This window comes from Silurus aristotelis (assembly GCF_946808225.1).
Source record: "Silurus aristotelis genome assembly, chromosome: 18".
In the NCBI taxonomy this organism is placed as follows: domain Eukaryota; kingdom Metazoa; phylum Chordata; class Actinopteri; order Siluriformes; family Siluridae; genus Silurus; species Silurus aristotelis.
Genome location: NC_139591.1, coordinates 10609536 through 10636639, shown reverse-complemented (window position 1 = coordinate 10636639; position 27104 = coordinate 10609536). Strand labels below are relative to the sequence as shown.

General features: G+C 41.1%; 1 protein-coding gene and 1 long non-coding RNA gene across 2 annotated transcripts in view; one reads left to right on the top strand and one right to left on the bottom strand.

Moving 5' to 3' along the window:
- Positions 1-27104, top strand: part of LOC310741419 — a 355923-nt gene that overhangs the window by 119287 nt on the left and 209532 nt on the right. The window lies entirely within an intron of this gene.
- LOC310740653 (olfactory receptor 1E16-like) lies at positions 6814-7864 on the bottom strand. Its single transcript, XM_083567538.1, has one exon. It carries the CDS (start codon positions 7806-7808, stop codon positions 6834-6836), a length of 975 nt encoding a protein of 324 aa, XP_083423664.1. The 5' UTR covers positions 7809-7864; the 3' UTR covers positions 6814-6833.

Here is a 27104-nt window from a genome sequence, read left to right as displayed (position 1 = left end):
AAAACACAAAAAAGAAGAACATAAATCAGGGCTAGGGTCTTACCTGCAGAGTAAGTAAATCCCACAAAGGGGCCCATATCCGCCAGAATACATCAGATTTATTCTGTAAGTCGTACGTACGTTTTTCCAAAGGGAGAAGATTAGCCATTTGTGCTAAACACATCTTTAAAGTTGGTACCTTTGGAAATGACCAGAGAATAAGTATGCATTTCTTCGCCAGATAAGTAATTATATTTAACAAAGACTGTGAGTCAGTAGAGAAATCCAATGATGTTTTGCAGTTAAGTAAATAAATAGTTGGAGACAAAGTAAATTGTCTATCCAGCGTCTTCTGAACCATATCATGTACCTCATGCCAAAAAGGTTTGATGTTCTTACAGTCCCAAAATAAATGCATCAAAGTTCCTGTTTCAGATTTGCATTTAAAACACATCCGAGACACATTTGGGTACATTTTGTGGAGGCGTACTGGGTAAGATATATCCTGTATATAAATTTGAAGTTTTGGTTATGCACAGCGCTTGAGATTGATTTATGAAAAACCTCCTCTCGTATGGAGAGCCATTCGTCATCAGTAAATGACTGGCCCATATCCTTTTCCCAAACCTTTCTCAAAGGATCCTATGGAGAACAGGTCCCTGATAACAAAGAATACAGATAAGAAATCTGCCCCTTTAGTGCCCCCAGAAGAAGAAGATTATTTTCAACATCAGAAAGTTCCCAGCGAATTTTCCCCTGTCTTACTTCAGGCTGAATAAAATGACGTAATTGGAGAAATTTGAAAAAAATCTGTTTTGGGGATTGGTAAACTATCCTAAGTGTCTCAAAAGATTTAAAGACCTTTCCTGTAAATAAATCAGCCAAATTAGATATACCCTTTTCTGCCCAGGCCAGAAGGCCAATACCGGCTAACGAGTCAGGGAAGTCAGGGTTCAAAGCAATTAGGGGATTGCATCTCCTGACATCATCCCAAGCCAAAAGAGTGTTGAAAAGCAAAAAATTCCCAGCTACTGGGCAGACCTCCTTAAAGTTATGGATAAATGGAAGGGATGTTAGCAGTCTTGGCGCACATGCAAAAGATTCCATACTGACCCACAAGAAGTCTGTATCATTTAAAAACCACCTAAGCATTTGTTTCATCTGAGCAGCCCAGTAAAATAGCTGCATATTGGGCAAAGAGCCACCCCCACCCTCCCTCTGCCTTAAAAGAGAAACAAGTTTAATCCTAGGTTTTTTTATTGTTCCATACGAACCTACCAATAGCTGCATTCAGATCTTTAAAAAAGTCCTCGTCCAAGTAACAGGGTAAACACTGAAATAAATAGAGTAAACGAGGGAGCACATTCATTTTGATTGTATTAATTCTTCCAAAGAAAGAAATTGGTAAAGGGGCCCATCTATTCATGTCTTGCTTAATTTTCGCCATTAAGGGTGAGTAGTTCTTAGAGAATAAATCCTTTAAATCAGAAGTTATGTGTATGCCCAAATAAAGAAACCCAGAGTCAGTGATGTGAAAGGGACAATGTAAATTAACTGGTTGTGGGGTATTTAAAAATATGGCCTGGGATTTTCCAAAATTTATGTTATATCCAGTAAACTGACCAAAACGATTAATTGTCTCCAACAGACTGGGAATGGATAACTGTGGCTGTTTTAAGTATAGAAAAACAATCCGCATATAATGAAAGACGGTGTTCCATCCCACCTGCCATCACCCCCCGGATGCCCCTATGCATGCGAATACTTTCCGCCAAAGGCTCGATATATAAGGCAAACAAGAGTGGCGACAGGGGACAGCCCTGACGGCAACTCCTTTGGATCGAAAGTCTACCTGATAGTAAATCGTTAGTATTAACCACAGCTGACGGGCTAGAGTAAAGGAGCCTCACTAATTTGATAAAGTTAGAGCCCAAATTGAACTTGTCCAACACTTGAAACAGAAACCTTCACTCAACCCTGTCGAAAGCTTTCTCTGCATCCAGAGATATTATAGCAGCCGGGTCACCATCTACAGTCAGATGTTGTATTATGTTCAACAGACGACGAACATTGTCCGAACCATAACGAGATTTAATGAAACCAGTCTGGTCTGGTTTAATAACTTTAGGTAGAATCTTCTCCAGGCGACGAGCTAAAGCTTTAGCCACAATCTTGAAGTCTACATTAAGTAAACTAATTGGGCGATACGAGGCACAGTCTAACGGGTTCTTCCCTTTTTTGAGGATCAAGCTAATAGACGCAGTCCTCCAGGAATCTGGAGTAAGACTGTCTTCCAAAAGGTTATCAACTACCGGCATGAAAATATGCCAAAATGTTTTGTAAAATTCCGGAGGAAAGCCATCCCTCCCTGGTGCCCTCCCACTAGGCATAGACTGAATAGCGGCAAAGATTTCACCTTTTGTCAAAGGGGTATTGAGAAAAGCCTGGTCCTCGTCTGAGATTGAGGGTAGGGGTATCCTATCCAAAAACGTGGCAGGGTCTTGGGGTGCGCAAGAGGAGGTGTACAGATTCTCATATAAATCTTTAAAACTGGAGTTTATTACACCAGGATCATGTGAAACTACTCCCTCAGCGATTTCAATGCCCCTAATGGACCTTTTAGCCTGTTCACATTTGAGTTGATATGCCAAAAGATGAGTGGGTTTATTCCCAAACTGATAAACCCTTTGCCTGCTGAACATCACTAACTTTTTACATGTTCCGAATAGTTTAAGTTTAGTTTAGACCTGACACCAATTAGAAGATTCCAGTTGTTTTGCGTGGGTGAAAGTTTATGAATCAATTCCAATCTTTTAACCTCCTCCTCTAATGTTTTCCTGTTCTCTGCCTTCTGTTTTTTACGCAACGTGGTAAAAGAGATAATGTGGCCCCTTAAGGTGGCCTTAGCCGCATCCCATTTAGTGGTGCTGTCCACTGGACAGAATTCGTTATCCTGCCAGTACTGGGTTATTTTTTCTTCAAGAAACTGGCAGAACGCGTTGTCATTAAGGAGAGAACTATTAAATTTCCAGTAAGACGATTTTGGGGTTGAAAATCCTGTTAAATCTAAATACACTGGGCTATGGTCCGAAAGAACCACTGGACCGATTTTTACATGATCTCACACAATTAACAAATCTGGAAGGCAAGAATAAATAGTCTAATCTGGAATAAGAATTATGGGGAGAGGAATAAAATGTAAAATCCTTGACCCCTGGGTGCAGCTCCCTCCATATGTCCACTAAGCCTGAAGCGTGACACATATTTTGCAGAGTTCTTGAAGCACGGGCAGATGATCTTGTGAAAGATGATCTGTCAAACCTACCATCCATGACACAGTTAAAGTCCCCAGCCATAATCCCCAGGCCATTACACTTGTGGTTAAACAATAGGACCATCTTTGATATAAAGTCAGGGCTGTCCTCATTTGGGGCATACACATTTAAAACAGTAAGAGGTTTTCCTAAGATGCGACCAGTAATCAGAACAAATCTGCCTTCAGGATCTTTTTCAACCTGTTCTAAGATGAAAGGAACATTTTTATGTATCAAAATGGCCACGCCCTGTTTATTTGACGAGAAAGAACTAAAATATACTTCTCCAACCCAGTCCCTTTTAAGCTTTAAATGTTCGGCGTCTGACAAATGCGTCTCCTGTAGGAGTGCGATAGTTACCCTTTCCTTCTTCAAGAATGTCAGAACTTTCTTTCTTTTGACTACGTTACCCATGCCCTTCATGTTCCACCCTAGTCAGATCAGACATACATCAGTGCTGTTTAAAGTATTTAAATGCTGTGGACCGACAGAAGTAGGATTAAGACAACATAACTCCGTAACATAACCGGCTGTCCTAAACATAAACAAAAACCCCCACCAACCCTCCCCCCTCTGCCCTATCCCCAAACGATAGGACTCACATATCAACTCGTCACACACACACTATCCATCAACACCTCCATTGACCACCCAGAAACACGACAGACAGAAAGAACCCCTTAAAAACTCCTAGAGATAAACAAAGTCCACCCTATATTACCTTAACAAGAAAAAATATCAATAAAATACAACCTATAAAGAAAGAGAAGAAAAAAAAAGTTGCGGACATGTAATTAAATGTTTTTTTTAAACTAAAAAAGAAAAATAATAATTAAATAAATAAATAAATAACTTTAGTGCAGACCGGCATAACAGTCCTAAATATAGAACCGAAGTTTGTCCAAACAAACAAAATTCCACCGAGTGGTCCTGCAACAAACTGAAAAAGCCACATAATTGTAAAACCCTAATAAAAACCCTAACCCTCGAAGTGATTGAAGGAATGGGAAAAAACGGGAATAATCCTATGGTCTACAGAAAAGCAAAAGATCACTCGGCTGCGTCCAGAAAGTTAGTAGATGCCTCCACAGTGTCAAATAGAATTATCTTTCCATTGTGTAAACAGCGGAGTCTAGCTGGATAAGCAAAGCCACGGTATAACCTTTGATCCACCATTCTCTTACACATGCCTCCAAACGCTCGCCGTTTCCGCACAATCTCCGCCGATAAATCTGGGAAAAAGCGTAAGGTTGCACCACTATGGTTTACCGGTGTTTTCCTGGCAGCTCTCAAAACCGCCTCTCTTACTGGGAAGGGAAGGAACCGCACAATAACACTCCTCTGCGGCGCATTCGGTGTTAATTGAGACGGAAGGGGGGCTCTGTGCGCTCTTTTGATCTCGATAGCAGGGAAACCTGCGGGAAGCTGAAGCCAAACCGGAAACATAGACTGTAAAAAAGTAGTCAAAGATTCACTGCCTTCCACTTTCTCAGGAAGCCCAACAATCCTCATGTTCTTACGGCGACCCCGGTTTTCCAGATCATCCACTTTAGCCTGCAGTTTCTCCACGGTAGCGCGCAAATTAGCCATCAGATTGCTATGTGCACTCCCCGTGTCTTCCACTGCAGAGATCCGCTGCTCAGCTGCAGTTACACGGGTCTCTGTGTCAGTGGCTCGTACAGTGAGAGCAGCGAATGCATTCACAAGGACTGCAACAGAGGAAGCAATTTTTCCTAACTGTCCCTCAATACCGTCTAGCCGCCTGCCCACAGCCCTAATTTCACTCAAAATAAGTGAAGTGTCTGATTGTAGGCCAGCACTGGCCTCTTCCCCTTCTCCATCTCCATTCTTTTTCTCCTTACTTTTCTGTGAACTTGTAGATGAAAAAATAGGAAAATCCTTATCCCTACCACCTTCCATTTCCTTCCACGCTATCGAAATAGCACAAATTATGCAGAAAATAGGGCTGAATTAAAAAAAATACGGAGTTCTAAAGCGGAGCAAAACTCTTAAGCTGCCATCTTGATCAGGGTCACGTGACCACCCCCCAAAACGCTTTTTTTAAACACACGACGATGCCAAAAGGTAAACTCCCGAGAAAAATTGTTGTGAAAGGAAGGAGGAAGACAGTGAACAATGACTTACTTGGTCGGCTACTGTTTAGATACAAGCCATTGTAGCGCATTGAGTCTGGGTCAAGGGATAGCGTGCTAACTCCAGTTGAAACAAAAATCATATAAGCACAGACAGGTTTCCAAAACTCGTGCTTTTTTATTTTTTCTTGGCAACAGCGTTTAGGGGTTAGCCAAAGAAACATCAGAAAATAATAAAGACATAATCCTCGTCTTGAACACATGCAGTAATACTGGAAAAATGCAGTGGCATGCTATTCCCAATATGCTCCTAAAGGAAGCTCAACATATTTCACCCATTACACCGTGTGTAACGTGTCTTTCGTTAAAGCCTGTGTAAAGTACATTATTGTTGACACCTGCGGCTAATAGACAGGTGCGGCTTATTTATGTTAAAAATAAAAATATTTGTAAAATTCAGTGGGTGCGGCTTATATATGGGTGCGCTTAATAGTCCGGAAATTACGGTAGTTAAAAGAAAAGAAGAGGAATCGTATAATAAATCTGACATTACAAAATGAAGCTGTGTGTGGTAAGGCTTGCAGCAGTGATTTTTGTGATTTTTTACATCAACACTGAATGGTGCAAGAACTCATCACTGGTGGAGTTTGTGGTGGTTCGAGGCAGAATATTTTATCTACTGCCAGAATTCACCAGTTATTTAAGTCAAAGTGTACATTCTGTCTAATGCAAACGCTAAGGAAATGCATGCTGAGCAGAGCCCTGCCCCTGTCTTGGCTACTCAGACCACACACATTTTCTGTGCTGATGTATGTACACACACACAAAGTGTGGCAATCCAGAGTACCATAGCTTGTTAATTCAGAAAATGTATAATGTCTATAATGCTTGTGAACACCTGACCATAACACTCATATAATAAAACAAATTTTATTAGTTGAGGTTAAGGATTTTTGATGGGACACTTAAATATCATGCTCATTCTTGTCCATTTACATAAACATTGCTAAGAGGTATTATGCAAAAAATATGCTCTTATTTATCATCACCTTTTTTTTCCAAGGTACAGTAAATAGTAATGGTACAGCATACAAAGACCATACAACTGTATGTCCATACAACTGAATGTTTCCATTTGTGTGGCAACAGTTTGAGGAAGCCTCACATGTGGATATAATGGTTGCACAAGAGTTTAATGCTGCACATGTTTGTGGCATTTAAAGTGAATTATATGTGTATATTGCTTAGGATTCGTTCTCTAATTTCATGCGACCAGTAATTTTGCATTTTAGTTCTACTGACTCTTGTTGTTTAGAAAGTGAACATTTTTTTTTTATTACAAATTAGTTTGCATATAAAGAAAAGTATAATATATGGACCTAATATGTACACATTTTATATATATATATAAATTACACACACACACATACATTAATTTCACTTTTATTTAATTTAAGGTGCATCTTGCATGTTTGTAGAGCAATTTGATTGCCTGCATGACCTCCTCTGTTTTTAAGGTATATATAATAGGATTTAACATAGGTGGAATTGTTTGTGTGAGGGCAGTATTAATTATCCTGATATTTGTGTCTATACGCATGGTAAGAGCTACAGTATAAATGCTAATTATTGGTAGATAAAACATTGCCACTAATAAAAGATGGGATGTGCAGGTTTTCATAGCTTTGACTTGATCAACACTATGTGTTATCTTCTGTAATGCAAAACCAATACAAACATATGAGGCAATTATTAATATTAATGGAAAGTAAAGCAGGGTAGCAGTACAGACATTTCCCATTATGGAATTTATGGTATTATCATTACATGCTAGTTTGTATATAGGGCCATGATCACAGAAATAACTATTAACTGTTGTAGATCTACAGAAGGACAATCTAGTAATTAGAGCTACAAGGACAGCATTGACACTCACAGATAGAACCCACATGACCCCAATAATGAAAATCATTGCTGCTTTGGTAACAATAGTATGATACCTTAAAGGATAACAAATAGCAATTAGTCTGTCATAGGCTAAAGCAAGCAAAGTAAGACACTGCATGGTCATAAAACAATAAACAAAAAACATATTTGACAAGCAGGCTTCATAAGATATACTCTGATTCTCAAACAGAAACAGGTCCAGGAGTTTTGGAATAAGAGCAGAGCTTCCACATAGGTCAGAAAGAGCCAAGTTAAAGACAGCTATATATTTGGCTGTGTGTAAACTGCTTGCCAAAAAGATGGTGCCCATTATAAAAGAATTCCCCAAAAATGTTACAATATACACAAAGCAAAGAAACAAATAATAGTACTTTGCATGTGGAATATTGTATAGTCCAGTGATGTAAAATGTGGAGGGGCGAATATATGTTGCATTTGTTGATGTTGAATAAATAGAAGTAATAGTATCAGCCATCTGGCTGATAGATGTAACACCTGTGAAAAACAAATATTATGACTTAGGTATATATATATATATATATATATATATATATATATATATATATATATATATATATATATATATATATATATATATATATATCAGTATAGTATGTGTATAATATATACACAAACACAAAATTTAAGGAATATATATATATATATATATATATATATATATATATATATATATATATATATATATATATATATATATACACACTATAGTTCTCTATTTGTTATCATACTCTAATACTGTACCTTAATGAAGATGAAACAGTTTGCCTGCCACACATAAGCATCAGTTGTATATATGTATGATTGTCATGACATCATTACTTACAGTACCCTGTTAATTTGCTATTCTAATTGCAATTGCATTCCTATGAGATTTTTCAGTCACCAAAACAAACAGCTCTAAATTCTAGTTCTGATTTCAAGATTGTCATTGTCTGAACATAAACAAAAACTATTCTATTTATAATGCCCCAATTTATAAACAATTGTGTAATTGTTTGGCTGATCATTCCAAATGACTGTTTTCTAGGTTTGTATTGGATTGATATCATTTGCATACAAAAACATAGTCAGGTTGAGCATATAGAACAATGCAAATTATCTATTAACTATCTAGCAATTTATAACAATTTAGCTTATTTTTGTTTTCAAAAAATGCTGTTAAATCTTTCTCATTAACAAGGTGTTGTCCCCTCCTAGTCTTTAAACTCAGCTCAGCCCTTCTTCTAGGAACAGAATCACAGAAATCCATTTTGTTTTCTATGCTGCTGTTTGATGGGAACATTAACTACAGTGCATCCGGAAAGTATTCACACCGCTTAACTGGCAAATTGTAAGCAGAGTGCATGAAAGCGATGAGTGCCTAGCCAGGAGGCATACTGGAACATAAAGTGGCCAGATGCTCCGCCATAAACAAGTCTGAGTAAACGAATGAGATCTATGCCCATGAAACTGCTAGATTCTCGCTAGCTCTTTTGTCTAAAAAAACATTCACAAAAGGCTTGACTAGACAAATATCCTTCTAGCCAACTATGTGGCATCCCCTGCAAAGCTTCTTTCAAAGGACAACAAGGTAGCCTCAACTGTCAAGATCCAGCCAGAGGCCGATGGAATGGCTTCCACTGCTGAGCTTTCTAAAGAGGTAGACTGTGACCTTTTTATGACCTGTCCATACCAAGACCTGCCAAAGGCAGGCAGTGTTCCAATATCTTGCTCCTGTTTGAAGTGTTCTTGTCATTGTTCCTGGTACCTGACCCGAGCATGACTTTCTCAGTCCTGTCACCAGAAACCTGTCATTGACACCCATCCAGTTTCAAATTCGCCATCCTCCTTCCTAACTCCTACATAAAGCAATTATGACAAAAAAAAAAAAAAACTATTATGGATGCCTTATTGTTTCAATCCTTTTGTTTCCTGCTTTTTTTTCTTTTGTATATCTCATCTTATATGGTATTGGTGTGATTTTTCCATTAGGATGAATAAAGAATCAATCAATCTATTTAACTTTTTACATTCCCATTACTGTTTCGACCTGTTAATGTTGTTTAATGATTGTCTGACCAGTGCTTATTTTCTGTTTATGATTTTGGAACTTTCCTTAATAAAACACTATTTATTTGCCTCACTTGGTTAAGATGACACTCGGGAGACTGTTATTCCATGCTGTTTTTACATAATACCAATTTAGTTTGTTGCTATTTAAGTTCAAATTTTCAGTGGTCAGTTTAGGTACTGTATGAGTGTGATGATTATACAAAGCTACTGGTTATTTCCCTCTCAAGTGGATTTTATATATAACATGTAGTGAGATTCAGATACTTTAAGAATCTGAAGAGAAAAATGTTGAGATACTTTCACAGAAATAATTTTAACACTTTTCAGGGTTTAAATAGCCCCACACACAATTACCACATTCAAATAATTGCCATTTAACAGTATACCAGAGTTCCTTCTTTAACCTGCAAAGGAATTGAAACAACACTGTTTAGAGCAGGAGTCACAAACCTTTTTTAAACTAAGAGCTACTTCTTGGGTACGGATTAATGTGAAGGGCGACCAGTTTGATACGGACTTCTAAAATAACACATTTGCTCAATTTACCTTTATTTATATGTTGTTATTAATAATTAATCATATTTATCTATGTGAAGACACTGATCATATTAATGATTTCTCACAATAATTATCAACAATGATTTAACAAGGTAGGAAACAGATATGCAAAACTTTATTTCTATAAATTACTGCAAGTATTTACATTTTCAAATGATCACTTCTACAACATTTTCACTAGCCACTAACAATTTTTAACAAATCATGCACTACGTTGCATCATGTTTCTACAGATTATCAATTACGTAACATACAAAAATCAAGACCAGCTACCTCTAATAGAATATGATACATTTGTTAAAGTTTTTATATATATATATATATATATATATATATATATATATATATATATATATATATATATATATATATATATATAGTCATTTTCAAATTCACATCAATGCAAATGTGATTTAAAAAAGAATAGCAAAAAAATTAGATGCAGCTCACTGGTAAATGGCGCTATGGTGAGCTATTTTTTTAGAAAAGGCCCGCGGGCGACTCGTGGTCCTTGCGGGTCCATGTTGGTGACCCCTGGTTTAGAGTTACATTTTTAAATATTTGGGTAGTATTTGTTTCCCTCTGTACTGGTGACTAGGCCTTCAGTGGTGCCGTACGCTTAAAAAACATTGTCTTCTTGAAACAAGCAAGATTCACTTAAATCTAGGTAAAGTGTATTCAAATCAAGCAAATAAAATCTGACAATGGGGTAAGCATTACTTGGTAATAACTTGGTAAGCAACATGGTAAGAATTCTTAAAAATCTAGTCGATCATAAATGCTACTAGATCTTATACAGTCTCTGACAAAAGTCTTGTCGCTTGTGTACAAATTGACCTGAAGACGTTTTTGACAAGCCCAGGTCAGGCAGACCCCGCAAGACAACTGCTCGAGAGGACCGTTTGTTGGCTCAAAAATCCAAGGCTAGCCCATTTTCCACTGCAGCAGAGCTCCACGAGACCTGGTCACCTGAAGTCCCTGTGTCAACCATAACAGTTTGTTGGATTCTGTCTCGAAATGGCCTCCATGGTCGAATCAGTGCCCAGAAGCCAGCACTAAACAAAAGACAACTGAAAAACCGTGTGGCATTTGCTAAGACCCACAGCCTGTAAAAATGATGGATGCTGGAAAAGTGGCAGAAGGTGGATTTTTCAGATGAATCTTCTGTTGAATTACACCACAGTTGCCGCAAATATTGCAGGAGACCTGCTGGAGCCCGCATGAATCCGAGATTCACCCAGAAAACAGTGAAGTTTGGTGGCGGAAAAATCATGGTCTGGGGTTACATCTTGTATGGGGGTGTGCGAGAGATCTGCAGGGTGGAAGGCAACATCAATAGTCTAAAATACCAAAAAAATCTTAGCTACCTCTTATATTCCCAACCATAAAAGAGGCTAAATTCTGCAGCAGGATGGTGCTTTATCGCATACTTCCATCTCCACATCAAAGTTCCTCAAGGCGAAGAAGATCAAGATGCTCCAGGATTGGCCAGCCCAGTCACCAGACATGAACATAATTGAGCATATGTGGGGTAGGATGAAAGAGGAAGCATGGAAGACGAAACCAAAGAATATTGAGCTATTTCTAACACCAATTGATTAATTAAAAGTCAGGTTAATAGCAGGTGTTTCTACAAAATAGATAAGCGACAAATTAAATTTTTTACAGTTCGTTTTTTCTCTCTTTCATCGCTTTAAAATATCAAAATATCGTTTTGATTTCCTGCATCCTTTATTTCTGTTGGCTCCGTCTCGTCTATTTTTGCTTTCAGAAGAGCGTTTTTTTCCTGTTTGAGGGTTTGAAAGCAGTGAGCGGAGGACATTCCCACCAGAACTTTGAACACACACTACATTAATCACATTAAGGTACGTAATTTCTCTGCTATGGCGAACATCCAGTTCATTCAGTGTGTGAAGTGCGACATGTTTAGTCGGTCTTTCTCCGTTGTTAGCGATAAATTTATCTGTGAGAAGTGTAAGCTAGTTTGCTCTTTGACGGAGAAGATCTTAGCATTATAGGAGCGCATCCAGAGTCTAGAGAGAAGTAGTGACTGCGAGAGCAGTCAAGGTTCTGCAGGGGAAAGTCTGGATGCCCTAGGTGGAGTTAGCGTTCCCCTGACTCCGGCATTAGAGCCTTTGCAGCGGGGCGAATGGGTGACAGCTCGGCGGCATACTCGCAAAGCCAAAGCTAACGCTAAGGCTTGCCCATGGGAGCACCATTCCTCTCCGCTTCACGTGTCCAACAGGTTTGCTCTCCTCAGTGAAGCACCCGCTGAGAAACCTGAAAGAGCTCTGGTTTTAGGAGACTCCATTCTGAGGCACGTGAAATTAGCTAGACCTTTAGGGGCACCAGCAGCACAGGTTAAGTGTATACTGGGAGCCAGGGTGCCAGACATAGCAGGTCAGCTTAGGTTCTTAGGAAAGCACAGGTTTTCTAAGATAGTTTTTCACACAGGAACTAATGATATACGCCTTCGACAAGAGTAATATTATAGAGGTGTGTAAATTAGCGAAGGCAATGTCCGATGCAGTAACATGCTCTGGCCCCATCCCAATGCGATGTGGCGATGTAGCCTACAGCAGGTTATGGTTGCTGAACTGCGAGGTGCTCCAAAAACAATGTGGGCTTCATTAATAATTGGAGCATTTTTGAGGGCAAGGCTGGCCTGTTAGGGCGGGACGGTATCCATCCCACTCGGGAAGGTGCTGCTCTCATTTCTTGTAGTATAGGTCATAGTCTCAGAACAGCACTAGTTAACAAGTGACTGTCTAGAGCCAAGGCCAGGGAGCAGACAGACAGGCTAAACCGACCGTCTGCTAGCTGCACAGAGTCGTCGATCAGGATCCACCAAATTGAGACTGTGTCTGTCCCCCGAGCGAAACCAAAATATAGGAATTCTCAGAAAGTCTGTTTTAGTAGCCTGATTAACATTAAATTAAATAGGATTGAACGCACAGCCAGCATCTCTGATCTAAAGATAGGATTGCTAAATATTAGATCTCTCACGTCAAAAGCGCTTACTGTAAATGAAATCATTACCGACCAGGAGTTTAAAATAATGTGTTTGACAGAAACGTGGAATAAACCGAATGAATATTTAGCATTAAATAAAGCGAGTCCTCCTGGGTATAGTTAAATACACCAACCCCGTCTAAATGGCAGAGGAGAGAGTCGCAGCTATTTATAATAATAATCTAAGCGTCACACAAAAGACTAAACACAAATGTAAAACATTTGAAGTTCTTTACACCAGCATAAAATATTCAGTGTCCAAAAGCAGGTCTAGTCATTCAATTCCACTAATTATTATTTATAGACCCTCAGGGCCCTACTCTGATTTTCTCATAGAATTTGCAGATTTCATCACAAATTTAGCTACTTCTTTAGACAAAACATTAATTATTGGTGACTTTAATATTCATTTTGATCATCAGGAAGACTCCTTAAGAGCAGCAGTTGTGTCCATTCTAGATTCAGTTGGAATTAATCAGAATGTTATATGACCCACTCATAGTGGTGGACACACTCTCAATTTGTTGTTAACATTTGGATTAAAAATAAAAAACTTAGTCATAATTCCACATTCTAAAGCTATTTCAGACCATTATCTCATCTCTTTTAAAATCTGCCTCAGTCATTGCATTACTACCTCACCACGTTACCGTGTTAAGCGTACTTTCACGTCAGTTACAGCAGCACGTTTTATCAATAATCTTCCAGAAATTACGATATTAGATAGATCTCCATATGACCCCGCAGAGCTTGACTGGGCCACTGAATATCTAGAATCAACGTTACGTTATACTCTAGATGATGTAGCTCCCCTTAAGACCAAAATGATCAGGGAGAAAAAATTAGCACAGTGGTATAATGATCATACACGCACCTTAAAACAGACCACTCGAAAATTAGAACGTAAATGGCATCAAACAAAATTAACAGTATTTCAAATAGCATGGAAGGAGAGCCTCCTAAATTAAAGAAAATATTTTAGTGCTGCTAGATCAGCATATTTCTCCACCCTCATAGAAAATAACAAGCATAATTCTAGATTTTTATTCAGCACGATAGCAAAATTAACAGGGAATAAAAGCACTGCACTAACATGCACACCATCATTAGGTAGTAATGATTTCATTAACCATTACTACCTAATGATGGTGTGCACTGGGTGAGTGGTGGCTCCAGCGGTTAAGGCGCTGGGTTGCCGATCGGAAGGTCTGGGGTTCAAGCCCCGGTCTCGCCAAGCTGCCACTCTTGGGCCCTTGAGCAAGGCCCTTAACCCTCTATGCTCCGGGTGTCCCTTACGAGGGAAATATCAAGGTCCGTGACGTGGGGCCGCCTTCCTGTGGGCTCACCACCTGCAGGAGGGACCGTAAGGGACGGTGCTGTGAGGATTGGGCAGCAGTCGAAGGCGGGGGCCTGCTTAGACTGCTGCCCCCGCGACCCGAATTACGGATAAGCGGGAGAAAATGAATGAATGAATGATTTCATTACCTTTTTTAATAATAAAATTTTAAACATCAGGCAAGAAATCCAGACGGTTAATATAAATCCAAATTATTTTACAAGTAACCCTGTAGACAGCAGTGTAATTATAGCAGACAATCAATTACAAAGCTTTACTCCTATTCATGAGAATGACTTAATTTAATTAATTTCCTCATCAAAAGCATCAACCTGCATTCTCGATCCCTTGCCTACAAGTTTCTTTAAACAGATAACTCCAGAGGTAATTGAACCTGTTTTAAAAATAATAAACTCTTCCATTAGCACTGTATGTACCAAAATCCTTCAAACTGGCAGTTATCCACCACCTAATTAAGAAACCTGACCTTGACCCATGTTAGCTGTCCAACTACAGACCAATATCAAATCTCCCCTTTATATCCAAAATTTTAGAAAAGGTTGTAGCACAGCAGTTATGCTCACACCTACTTATGAATAACATTTTTGAAATGTTTCAGTCAGGATTTCGGCCTCATAATAGCACAGAGACGGCGCTAGTTAAGGTGGTAAATGACCTGTTATTGGCCTCTGATCAGGGTTTTGTCTCCTTACTTGTTTTGCTCGACCTTAGTGCAGCTTTTGACACCATTGATCACACTATACTACTTGCTAGACTTGAGAACATTGTTGGCATAAAGGGAACAGCTCTCTTTTGGCTCAGGTCTTATTTGACTGATCGCTATCAGTTTGTTGATGTAAATGGTGGGTTCTCCACACTCTTTGAGGTAAAGTTTGGTGTTCCTCAAGGATCTGTCTTAGGCCCTCTGCTTTTCTCTTTATATATGCTGCCTCTTGGTGAAATTATTCATAAACATGGTATTCGCTTCCATTGCTATGCTGATGATACACAGCTGTATATTTCAGCAAAGCCAGATGAGAGAGATCAGCTTAACAATGTTAAGAAGTGTGTAAAGGACATTAGACAGTGGATGCTTGATAACTTTCTTCTGCTCAATTCAGATAAGACAGAAGTACTTTTACTAGGACCACATGCAGCTAGAAGCAAACTTTCCGATTACGTAGCATCTCTGGATGGTGTTTCTGTTTCAGCGTGTATGGCTGTCAAAGACCTTGGTGTTATTATTGACCCTAGTCTTTCCTTTGAGGCTTACGTGAATAATATCACCAGGATCGCCTTCTTTCACCTTAGAAATATTGCTAAAATTAGAAATATGATGTCGTTACAGGATGCAGAAAAACTAGTTCATGCTTTTGTTACTTCTAGATTAGACTACTGTAATGCTTTACTGTCTGGGTGTGCAAATAAGTGCATAAATAGGATTCAGTTAGTTCAGAATGCAGCAGCAAGAGTCCTCACTAGATCTAGGAAATATGACCACATCACCCCTGTTTTAATCAGTCTTCACTGGCTCCCAATCAAATCTCGCATTGATTATAAAATACTACTACTGATGTATAAAGCACTTAACAGTCATGCACCGCAGTATCTGAGTGAACTTCTGTATCAGTATGATCCTCCACGCCTACAATTCAATTTCAATTCAATTCATTTTTATTTGTATAGCGCTTTTAACAATGAACATTGTCTCAAAGCAGCTTTACACAGATAATGCGGTGATTAAAAATGAATATGTTCTTTATGAGTAAGTTTGTCCCTGATGAGCAAGCCGGTGGCGACTGGCGACTGTGGCAAGGAAAAACTCCCCGAGATGGCATAAGGAAGAAACCTTGAGAGGAACCAGACTCAAGAGGAAACCCATCCTCATCTGGGTTACACCGAATGTCCATTTGTGGCGGGTATACAATGTTGCGGGGTGCAGTGATGATGATCAAAAGCGAAGTGTATTTCTGAGTCAGTGTAGGAGACTGTTGACATCAACTACAGTCCAATCCAGGCAGGCCTGGATGAAGTGGGAAGATCCACGGGGGGGAGAGGGGCAGGAACAGTGGTCACTGGAGCCTCAGGAGCATGTTTAACTCGACCGAGAGAGAGAGAGAGAGAGAGAGAGAGAGAGAGAAGAGGGTGACAGGAAGAGAAGGATATTGATTATTAAGTGTACCTATTGTTGCATGAGAGTTAAAGTCACTGTGCAGTTTGGACTCCGGCAAGACTCGCTATGGCAGCATAACTAAAAGGGAGAACCAGAAGGCAACACAGACATGAGGGATCTCTGGGATAAGAGACGGCCCACCACACCACCATCAACAAACCTGAGTGAACACGTGAATGTGAGGGGACGACAGCGTACAAATATCCCAGTTCAGCAAACACTATATCAATGTTCCCTCCAGATCTGAGCCTTTACCTGAGAAAAAATCTACTGATTAAAGGCTTGACTGAATAAATATGTTTTCAACCTCGACTTGAACACTGAGACTGTGTCTGAGTCCCGAACACTGGTTGGAAGGCTGTTCTATAACTGCGGGGCTTTATAAGAGAAAGATCTGCCCCCTGCTGTAATCTTCATTATTGGAGGAACCAACAGATAGCCTGCACCTTTTGATCTAAGTAGGCGTGGAGGATCATACTGGTACAGAAGTTCACTCAGATACGGTGGTGCGAGACCATTAAGTGCTTTATATGTCAGTAGTAGAATTTTATAATCAATGCGAGATTTGATTGGGAGCCAGTGTAGACTGATTAATACAGGGGTGATGTGGTCATATTTCCTAGATCTAGTGAGGACTCTTGCTGCTGCATTCTGAACTAACTGAAGCTTATTTATGCACCTACTCGCACACCCAGACAGTAAAGCGTTACAGTAGTCTAATCTAGAAGTAACAAAAGCATGAACTAGTTTTTCTGCATCCTGTAACGACATCATATTTCTAATTTTAGCAATATTTCTAAGGTGAAAGAAGGCAATCCTGGTAATATTATTCACGTGAGCCTCAAAGGAAAGACTCGAGTCAATAATCACACCAAGGTCTTTGACAGCCGTACACGCTGAAACAGAAACACCATCCATAGATGTTAGGTAATCGGAAAGTTTGCTTCTAGCTGCATGTGGTCCTAGTAAAAGTACTTCCGTCTTATCTGAGTTTAGCAGAAGAAAGTTATCGAGCATCCACTGTCTAATGTCCTTTACACATTTTTCAACATTGTTAAGCTGATCTCTCTCATCTGGCTTTGCTGAAATATATAGCTGTGTATCATCAGCATAGCAATGGAATCTAATACCATGTTTATGAATAATTTCTCCAAGAGGCAGCATATATAAAGAGAAAAGCAGAGGGCCTAAGACAGATCCTTGAGGAACACCAAACTTCACCTCAGAGAGTGTGGAGAACTCACCATTAACATCAACAAACTGATAGCGATCAGTCAAATAAGACCTGAGCCAAGAGAGAGCCGTTCCTTTTATTCCAACAACGTTCTCAAGTCTAGCAAGTAGTATAGTGTGATCAATGGTGTCAAAAGCTGCACTAAGGTCGAGCAAAACAAGTAAGGAGACAAAACCCTGATCAGAGGCCAATAACAGGTCATTTACCACCTTAACTAGCGCCGTCTCTGTGCTATGATGAGGCCGAAATCCTGACTGATACATTTCAAAAATATTATTCATAAGTAGGTGTGAGCATAACTGCTGTGCTACAACCTTTTCCAAAATTTTGGCTATGAAGGGGAGATTTGATATTGGTCTGTAGTTGGACAGCTGACATGGGTCAAGGTCAGGTTTCTTAATTAGGGGGTGGATAACTGCCAGTTTGAAGGATTTTGGTACAAAACCAGTGCTAATGGAAGAGTTTATTATTTTTAAAACAGGTTCAATTACCTCTGGAATGATCTGTTTAAAGAAACTTGTAGGCAAGGGATCGAGAATGCAGGTTGATGATTTTGATGAGGAAATTAATTAAATTAAGTCATTCTCGTGAATAGGAAGGAAAAACAACAAGGAAAAACTCCCTGAGATGGCATAAGGAAGAAACCTTGAGAGGAACCAGACTCAAGAGGGAACCCATCCTCATCTGGGTTACACCGAATGTCCATTTGTGGCGGGTATACAATGTTGCGGGGTGCAGTGATGATGATCAAAAGCGAAGTGTATTTCTGAGTCAGTGTAGGAGACTGTTGACATCAGTGTAGGAGACTGTTGACATCCAATCCAGGCAGGCCTGGATGAAGTGGGAAGATCCACGGGGGGGAGAGGGGCAGGAACAGTGGTCACTGGAGCCTCAGGAGCATGTTTAACTCGACCGAGAGAGAGAGAGAGAGAGAGAGAGAGAGAGAGAGAGAGAGAGAGAGAGAGAGAGAGAAGAGGGTGACAGGAAGAGAAGGATATGGATTATTAAGTGTACCTATTGTTGCATGAGAGTTAAAGTCACTGTGCAGTTTGGACTCCGGCAAGACTCGCTATAGCAGCATAACTAAAAGGGAGAACCAGAAGGCAACACAGACATGAGGGATCTCTGGGATAAGAGACGGCCCACCACACCACCATCAACAAACCTGAGTGAACACGTGAATGTGAGGGGACGACAGCGTACAAATATCCCAGCGTACAAATATCCTTATAAAGAACATATTTACTTTTAATCACCACATTATCTGTGTAAAGCTGCTTTGAGACAATGTTAATTGTTAAAAGCGCTATACAAATAAAAATGAATTGAATTGAATTGACTTTTTTTAGGGACTGTATTTAGTTTTAAAACTGGGTGTTTTTACCTTTTTATAAGCATTTAATAATAATAATTTTTTTTAATAGTAAAAACTGCTTTAAAACTACAATATTTGAACTTTCATGAAATCAAGTAAAGTCAAGAACCTTTTATTGTCATTTCAACCATATATCGCTGACGCAGTAAACAGTGAAATGAAACAACGTTCCTCCAAAACCCTGTTGCTGCATAAACATCATAAAGATACATTACAGAAAAACACAGAGCTAGTAAGTGTCCTCGCCACATAAAGTGCATCGTGTGCAACCTGGTGCAAACAGTGCAAGACAGACAGTACAAAGACAACACAAGACAGTGTAGGACAAATACACAAAATAGCACCGCCAATAAACCTGTTGTATATTTTATACAGTGCGGTGTGTAAAAGAGTGCTGAGTACGGGAGTGAACATTGTAATTAAACAGAAATGTAAACAAAATGGTTTGCGCAAAAAAGAAATAGCAGCAGTCAAACAAGATGTGCAAAAACAGCATGTAAGTTTGTAGTAATGAAGTGATATTATATGGGCATGGATGTTTGAATTGAGTACGATTGTACAGAGTCCGGGGTTGTACAGATCAACATATAGTTACGTAAAACACTTTTGTTCATACTAAGAATAACTTTTTATAAGCACTGAATAATAATTTTATGGAAGATTGCCTTAAAACTAGAATATTAAACTTTTAATTCAGCTTATTTTTATATATATTTACATTTTTATAATTCCTAAAATAAGCACCCCCTCAAAAAAATAACTTTAACTCTTTAAAATGATCAGTTATTTTTTTCCTCCAAAAAGCTGGGTTGGGTCTACAGTAAATTGGGATAAAAAAGGGATAGTTCACGAAAAATGTATATTGTCATCATATGCTCACAAGTAGTTTCAAACCTGTATAGGTTTCTTTCTTCTGTTGAACACAAAGTAGGAAATTCTGAAGAATGTTGATATTTTAGGATAAAATAATACTATTGAAGTCAGTAAACTTTTAAACAATGAAAATTTCTTCTGTACTGGAACTCCAGGTCTATATGATAAGTTACAGCAGCTTTGTTTGGCTTCTTTGCTTTGTACATTTCTTGCAGAGTCCTGTAATATCTTGCATGGGTTTTCTGGCTGTCATGGTGTTGTCTATACCATCAGCTGCAATTTAGCCATGCAATATAATTTGAGTATACCACTGAACAAGATGCATTGCTCATACATATTAGAAAACATTAATGTGTCGCCGGGTCAACACAGCCAATGCACTGTGCAAGCTCAGAACACGCTTTTTCTTATTTCCTGTTTTTGGTTCGACATGAATTTATTCCGGATTCTGAGCATTCCTGTATTAACTGCAGTTAAAAGACACATTTAACATAGATCTTAGATTCTACTTTTAGCTGTTTTATTGGAGGTATGAAATCTGGATTTAATTTTACCAGAGAAAATTATTTGGCTATGTTTCATATATTATGTATTTGTTGCACTTACTCTCAAATCTTTACTGAGTCAAATAAATTTTGCACATATTCGTAGTCCAGATTTCCACCTGGTTTGTGGAATAGATTTAGGTGCACTAAAGGTTACAGAGTCTGCAACTGTTTTTTGGAATCACATAGATGAACACACACAATATCTAGATGACGTGAGCAGGAGCAGATCACATCGGAGAAAGAGATTAATACAGTATTACACGAGGCATCAATCAACAATGTGAAGGCATATAGTAAGCCAACAGTGGTGGATCAGTATACATGGAATTCAAGTAACAGTCTGGATAATAAAACGACATGGGGAAATACTATAGATCTACAAAATTCTCTTCCTAAACCTTTGGAACATATAGTTGATTTTGACACTGGAAAAAAACAAACCCAGCCATTATGGATGCACAAGCCAGTGCACTCTTAGTGCCGGTCCCAAGACCGGGTAAATGGGGAGGGTTGCGTTAGGAAGGGCATTCAGCGTAAAACATGTGCCAAATCAAATATGCGGATCACAAATGAGAATTTCATACCGGATTGGTCGAGGCCCAGGTTAACAACGACCGCCACAGGTATCGTTAGCCGACAGGGTACCGGTGGAAATTGGGCTACTGTTAGCCGAAGGAGGAGAAGGAGAGGAGGAAGACGTCTACAGAGACGGCAGGGAAAGGAGCAGTGTAGGAGAGTAGAGGTTTGGGTTGGTACTTTAAATGTTGGTACTATGACGGGTAAAGGGAGAGAGGTAGCTGATATGATGGAGAGGAGAAAAGTAGATATGCTGTGTGTTCAGGAGTCCAAGTGGAAAGGAAATAAGGCCAGGAACATTGGAGGTGGATTTAAACTGTTTTATCATGGTGTGGATGGAAAGAGAAATGGTGTAGGGGTGATTCTGAAGGAAGACTACAGTAAGAGTGTAGTGGAGGTGAAGAGAGTTTCTGATAGGGTGATGATCGTGAAGGTGGAAGTTGAAGGGATGATGATAAATGTCATCAGTGCCTATGCTCCACAAGTTGGCTGTGAGATGGAGGAGAAGGAAAGATTCTGGAGTGAATTAGATGAAGTGGTAAATGGTGTACCTAGGAAAGAACGATTGGTGATTGGGGCAGACTTTAATGGGCATGTAGGTGAAGGGAACAGAGGTGATGAGGAGGTGATGGGTAGGTATGGTTTTAAGGAGAGGAATGTGTAAGGGCAGATGGTGGTGGATTTTGCTAAAAGGATGGAAATGGCAGGTGTGAACACTTATTTTAAGAAGAAGGAGGATCATAGGGTGACGTATAAGAGTGGAGGAAGGTGCACACAGGTGGACTATGTGCTATGCAGGAGATGCAACCTAAAGGAGATTGGAGACTGTAAGGTGTTGGCAGGGGACAGTGTAGCTAGACAGCATCGGATGGTGGTCTGTAGGATGGCTTTGGAGGCTAAGTAGAAGAGGAGAAGAGTGAAGACTGAAAGAAGAATAAGATGGTGGAAACTGAAGGAGGAAGAGTGTAGTGTGAGGTTCAGGGAAGAGGTCAGACAGAGGCTCAGTGGTGTTAAGGCGGTGTTGGATGATTGGGCAACTACTGCAGGAGTGATGAGGGAGGCAGCTAGAAAAGTACTTGGTGTAACATCTGGAAATATAAAGCAAGACAAGGAGACGTGGTGGTGGAATGAGGAAGTGCAGGAGAGCATAAGGAGAAAGAGGTTGGCAAAACAGAAGTGGGATAGACAGAGTGATGAGAAAAGTAGGCAGGAGTACAAGGAGATGCGACAGCAGGTTAAGAGGGATGTGGCGAAAGCTAAGGAAAAGGCATTTGAGGAGCTGTATGAGAGGTTGGACACTAAGGAAGAAGAAAAAGATTTTTACCGATTGGCCAGGCAGAGGGACCGAGCTGGGAAGGATGTACTGCAAGTTAGAGCAGTAAAGGATGGAGAGGGAAATGTGTTGACTAGTGAGGAGAGTGTGTTGAGAAGGTGGAGGGAGTATTTTGAGCAGCTGATGAATGAGGAAAATCAAACAGAGAGAAGGTTGGATGATGTGGAGTTGGTGAAGCAGGAAGTGGATAGGATTAGTAAGGAGGAAGTGAGAGCAGCGATTAAGAGGATGAAGAGTGGAAAGTCGGTTGGACCAGATGACATACCGGTAGAAGCGTGGAGATGTTTAGGAGAGATGGCAGTGGAGTTTTTGACCAGATTGTTTAACAGGATTTTGGAAGGTGAGAAGATGCCTGAGGAATGGAGAAGAAGTGTGCTGGTACCGATCTTTAAGCATAAAGGAGATGTGCAGTCTTGCAGTAACTACAGGGGAATTAAGTTGATCAGTCACACCATGAAGTTATGGGAAAGAGTAGTGGAAGCTAGGCTGAGAGAAGAGGTGACCATCTGTGAGCAACAGTATGGTTTCATGCCGAGGAAGAGCACCACAGATGCCTTATTTGCTTTAAGAATGTCGATGGAGAAGTATAGAGAAGGATCAAGATGGCGCCGGTGAGGTCGGCTGCCGTCACGACTGCTCCGGCTACGTTTTTTCTTTTTTTGTTTATTTTATACTTTTCTTTAAGTAGTTACACTTCCATCTACACAAGATGGACATCATTAGATATGACAGAGACACTCTTATATCTATTGGTGTACAATGCACTCACCTTTCGCCATTTTTAAACCCGGACCCATGCTGGCCGAGCGAGATCCTGAGGGTGAACAAAGGACGCGACCCGTACCGGCGTCCGCGAGGGAAACGAGCCGGCGTCAGGAACAGGCTGAGGGCACTCGCACACCGCGCTCCCTTACCTAGTATCCTGTTAGCCAACGTCCAGTCACTGGAGAACAAGCTCGAAGACCTCAGGGCAAGGGTCAAGTTCCAGAGAGACATTCGGGACTGCAACGTTCTCTGCTTCACCGAGACATGGCTGAACCCAGCGGTACCGGACCACGCCATCCAGCCGGCCGAGTTCTTCTCGGTTTACCGCATGGACAGAACACTGGAGTCGGGGAAGTCAAGAGGAGGTGGAGTGTGTCTGATGGTGAACAACCACTGGTGTGACAGCGCGAGCATCGTTCATCTTTCACACTCCTGCACACCAAATCTGGAACTACTGACCATCAAATGTCGGCCCTTCTATCTACCTCGGGAATTCAGTTCGGTCATTGTCAGTGCCGTTTATATTCCACCTCATGCGGACACGGACACTGCAGTATGGAATTTACACGAGACAATAACTCTTCACCAAACACAGCATCAGGACGCTGCGCTCATTGTGGTCGGAGATTTCAACAGTGCCAACCTCAAGCGCGCACTACCGAACTTTCATCAGCACATCACCTGCCCTACAAGGGGCGAAAGAACACTGGACCACTGTTACACGCCATTCAAGAACAGCTACAAGGCACAATCACGTCCACCGTTTGGGAAATCGGACCATGCCGCCATCTTCCTCATGCCTGTTTACAAACAAAGGCTGAAACAGGAAGCTCCGGTTCAGAGGGAGGTCGCGTGCTGGACTGACCAATCAGTGGCCGCTCTGCAGGACGCTTTGGATGACGCAGACTGGGACATGTTCCGGCGCAGCTCTGATGACGTCAACATGTTTACGGAAGCGGTTGTGGGATTCATCGGGAAACTAGCTGATGATACAGTGCAGAAAACCACTATCAGAACATTTCCCAACCAGAAGCCGTGGGTGGATAAAACTATCCGCAACGCTCTGAGATCCCGCTCCGCTGCCTACAACACGGGGCTCGCCACCGGGGACATGGACGAGTACAAGGCTGCGTCTTACAGTGTTCGCAGAGCGGTGAAGGAAGGAAAGCGGCGCTACGGGAGGAAACTAGAGTCACAGTTTCAACATGGTGGCTCTAGGAACCTGTGGCAGGGACTAAGAACAATAACGGACTATAAAACACCATCTACTAAAATGGTGAATGCGGACGCTTCTCTGGCAGACGAGCTAAACACCTTTTACATTCGTTTCGAGGCTGCAGCTAACCACGCTAGCGGCACAACCAGCGTGCACGCCGAGAGAGCCGGAGAGGTAAACACGTTCACCATCTCGGAGCATGACGTGAGGAGGGCTTTCAAGAGAGTGAATACCAGGAAGGCAGCAGGACCAGATGGCATTACAGGCCGGGTTCTGAAAGCCTGCGCTGACCAGCTAGCACCGGTGTTCACTGAGATATTCAACCTCTCACTGGAACAGTCTGTTGTCCCCTCATGTTTCAAACAGTCCACCATTGTTCCTGTCCCGAAGAAACCCCAGCCCGCCTGCCTTAACGACTACCGCCCTGTAGCCTTGACCTCAGTAGTGATGAAGTGCTTCGAGAGACTGGTCAGAGACTTCATCACTGCATCACTACCAGACACACTGGACCCACTACAGTTTGCGTACCGTCAGAACTGCTCTACTGAGGACGCCATTGCTCATCTTCTCCACACCACGATGAGCCACCTGGACCAAAGAAATGGGAATTATGCAAAGATGTTGTTCGTGGACTACAGTTCAGCGTTTAACACCATAATTCCCTCCACACTCACCTTTAAGTTGGAGGTCCTGGGACTCAGCCAGCCGCTGTGTCAATGGATCTCTAACTTCCTGACAGACAGACCACAAGCCGTACGGGTGGGAAAACACACCTCATCCACCCTCAGCACTGGCGCCCCCCAGGGTTGTGTTCTGAGCCCCATGCTTTACTCAATGTACACACATGACTGTGTGGCCACATCCAACTCCACCACCATCATCAAGTTTGCTGACGACACTGTTGTGGTGGGTCTGATCTCCAACAACGACGAGACGGCCTACCTACAGGAGGTTAAAAACCTGGAGAGATGGTGCCAGGAGAACAACCTTCTCCTGAATGTCAGCAAGACTAAGGAGTTGATCGTGGACTTCAGCACAAAGCGGGAGCGGTCATACCAACCTATAAACATCAGCGGGACCCCAGTGGAGAGAGTGGACAGTTTCCGGTACCTTTGTGTTAACATCACACAGAATCTGTCTTGGTCCTGTCACACCAACACCCTGGTGAAGAAGGCCCGGCAGCGTCTGTACCATCTGAGACGCTTAAGGGACTTTAAACTACCCTCTCAGGTGCTTAAGACTTTCTACACTTGCACCATTGAGAGCGTCCTGACGGGCAGCATCACTTCCTGGTTCGGGAACAGCACCATGCAGGACAGACGAGCCCTCCAGAGGGTGGTGCGTTCAGCTGAACGTACCATCCACACTGAGCTCCCTAACCTGCAGGACATCTATAGCATGCGGTGCAAGACCAGAGCCAGGAAGATTATGAAGGACCTCAGCCATCCCAACAATGGACTCTTTTCTCTGTTGCGTTCAGGAAAATGCTTCCGCTCCCTGAAAGCGAACACAGAGAGAATGAGGAGGAGCTTCTTCCCGCAGGCCATCCGGTGTTTAAACCAGGAAACACCCAGGATCTAGAACTGGCCCACTCTCTCCACCATCATCATCACACTTCTCTGTACATATATTCACCTTCGCACCACGTCACTTTAAACATATCTCACCGTTCGCACCACAACACTTTAAACTCTGGACTTGCACAGCACAGTGCGCTTTTTATTTTATTCATACCACATGGACCATATTGCACATGGACACTTTACGGACCTTAACACCACACCATACCGCACACGGACACTTTATGGACAACCCACCACAAATTGCCTATTGTTTACATATTGTTTACATTTTTATTTTGTTTACATTTTTCACTACACATTGTTTACTGTTTACATGTATATTTGCTCATACATTATCCTTTTATATATCTATATATCTTTATACCTTATATTTTTTAATTTAATTTAATTTATTTATTTTATTTTATTTTAATAGTTTTTCTTATACCTTATAGTTATTTATCTGCCGCCTTTTCTTTCCCCCATCCTATTCCCTCATGCCGGACCATCGTACAAAACATTTCACTACATATCGTACCCTGTATGTATGTGTATGTGATGAATAAAATTTGATTTGATTTGATTTGATTTGGACAGAAGGAATTGCATTGTGTATTTGTGGATTTAGAGAAGGCGTATGACAGGGTGCCAAGAGAGGAGTTGTGGTATTGTATGATGAAGTCAGGTGTTTCAGAGAAGTATGTGAGGGTGGTGCAGGACATGTATGAGGACAGTGTGACGGCAGTGAAGTGTGCAGTAGGAACGACAGACTGGTTCAGGGTGAAGGTTGGACTGCATCAAGGATCGGCCCTGAGCCCTTTCCTGTTTGCAGTGGTGATGGACATTTTGACGGACGAGGTCAGACAGGAGTCTCCCTGGACTATGATGTTTGCGGATGATATTGTGATTTGTTGTGAGAGTAGGGAGCAGGTTGAGAAGAGCCTGGAGAGGTGGAAATATGCGCTGGAGAGAAGGGGAATGAAACTCAGTAGGAGTAAGACAGAATACATGTGTGTGAATGAGAGGGAGGGAAGTGGAGTTGTGCGGTTGCAGGGAAAAGAGCTGGAGAAGGTGGAGGAATTCAGGTACCTGGGGTCAACAGTGCAAAGTAATGGTGAGTGTGTTAGAGAAGTGAAG

Coding starts and splice junctions, on each gene's coding strand:
- LOC310740653 (XM_083567538.1), bottom strand. CDS start 7,808: ATGGCTGATACTATTACTTCTATTTATTCAACATCAACAAATGCAACA.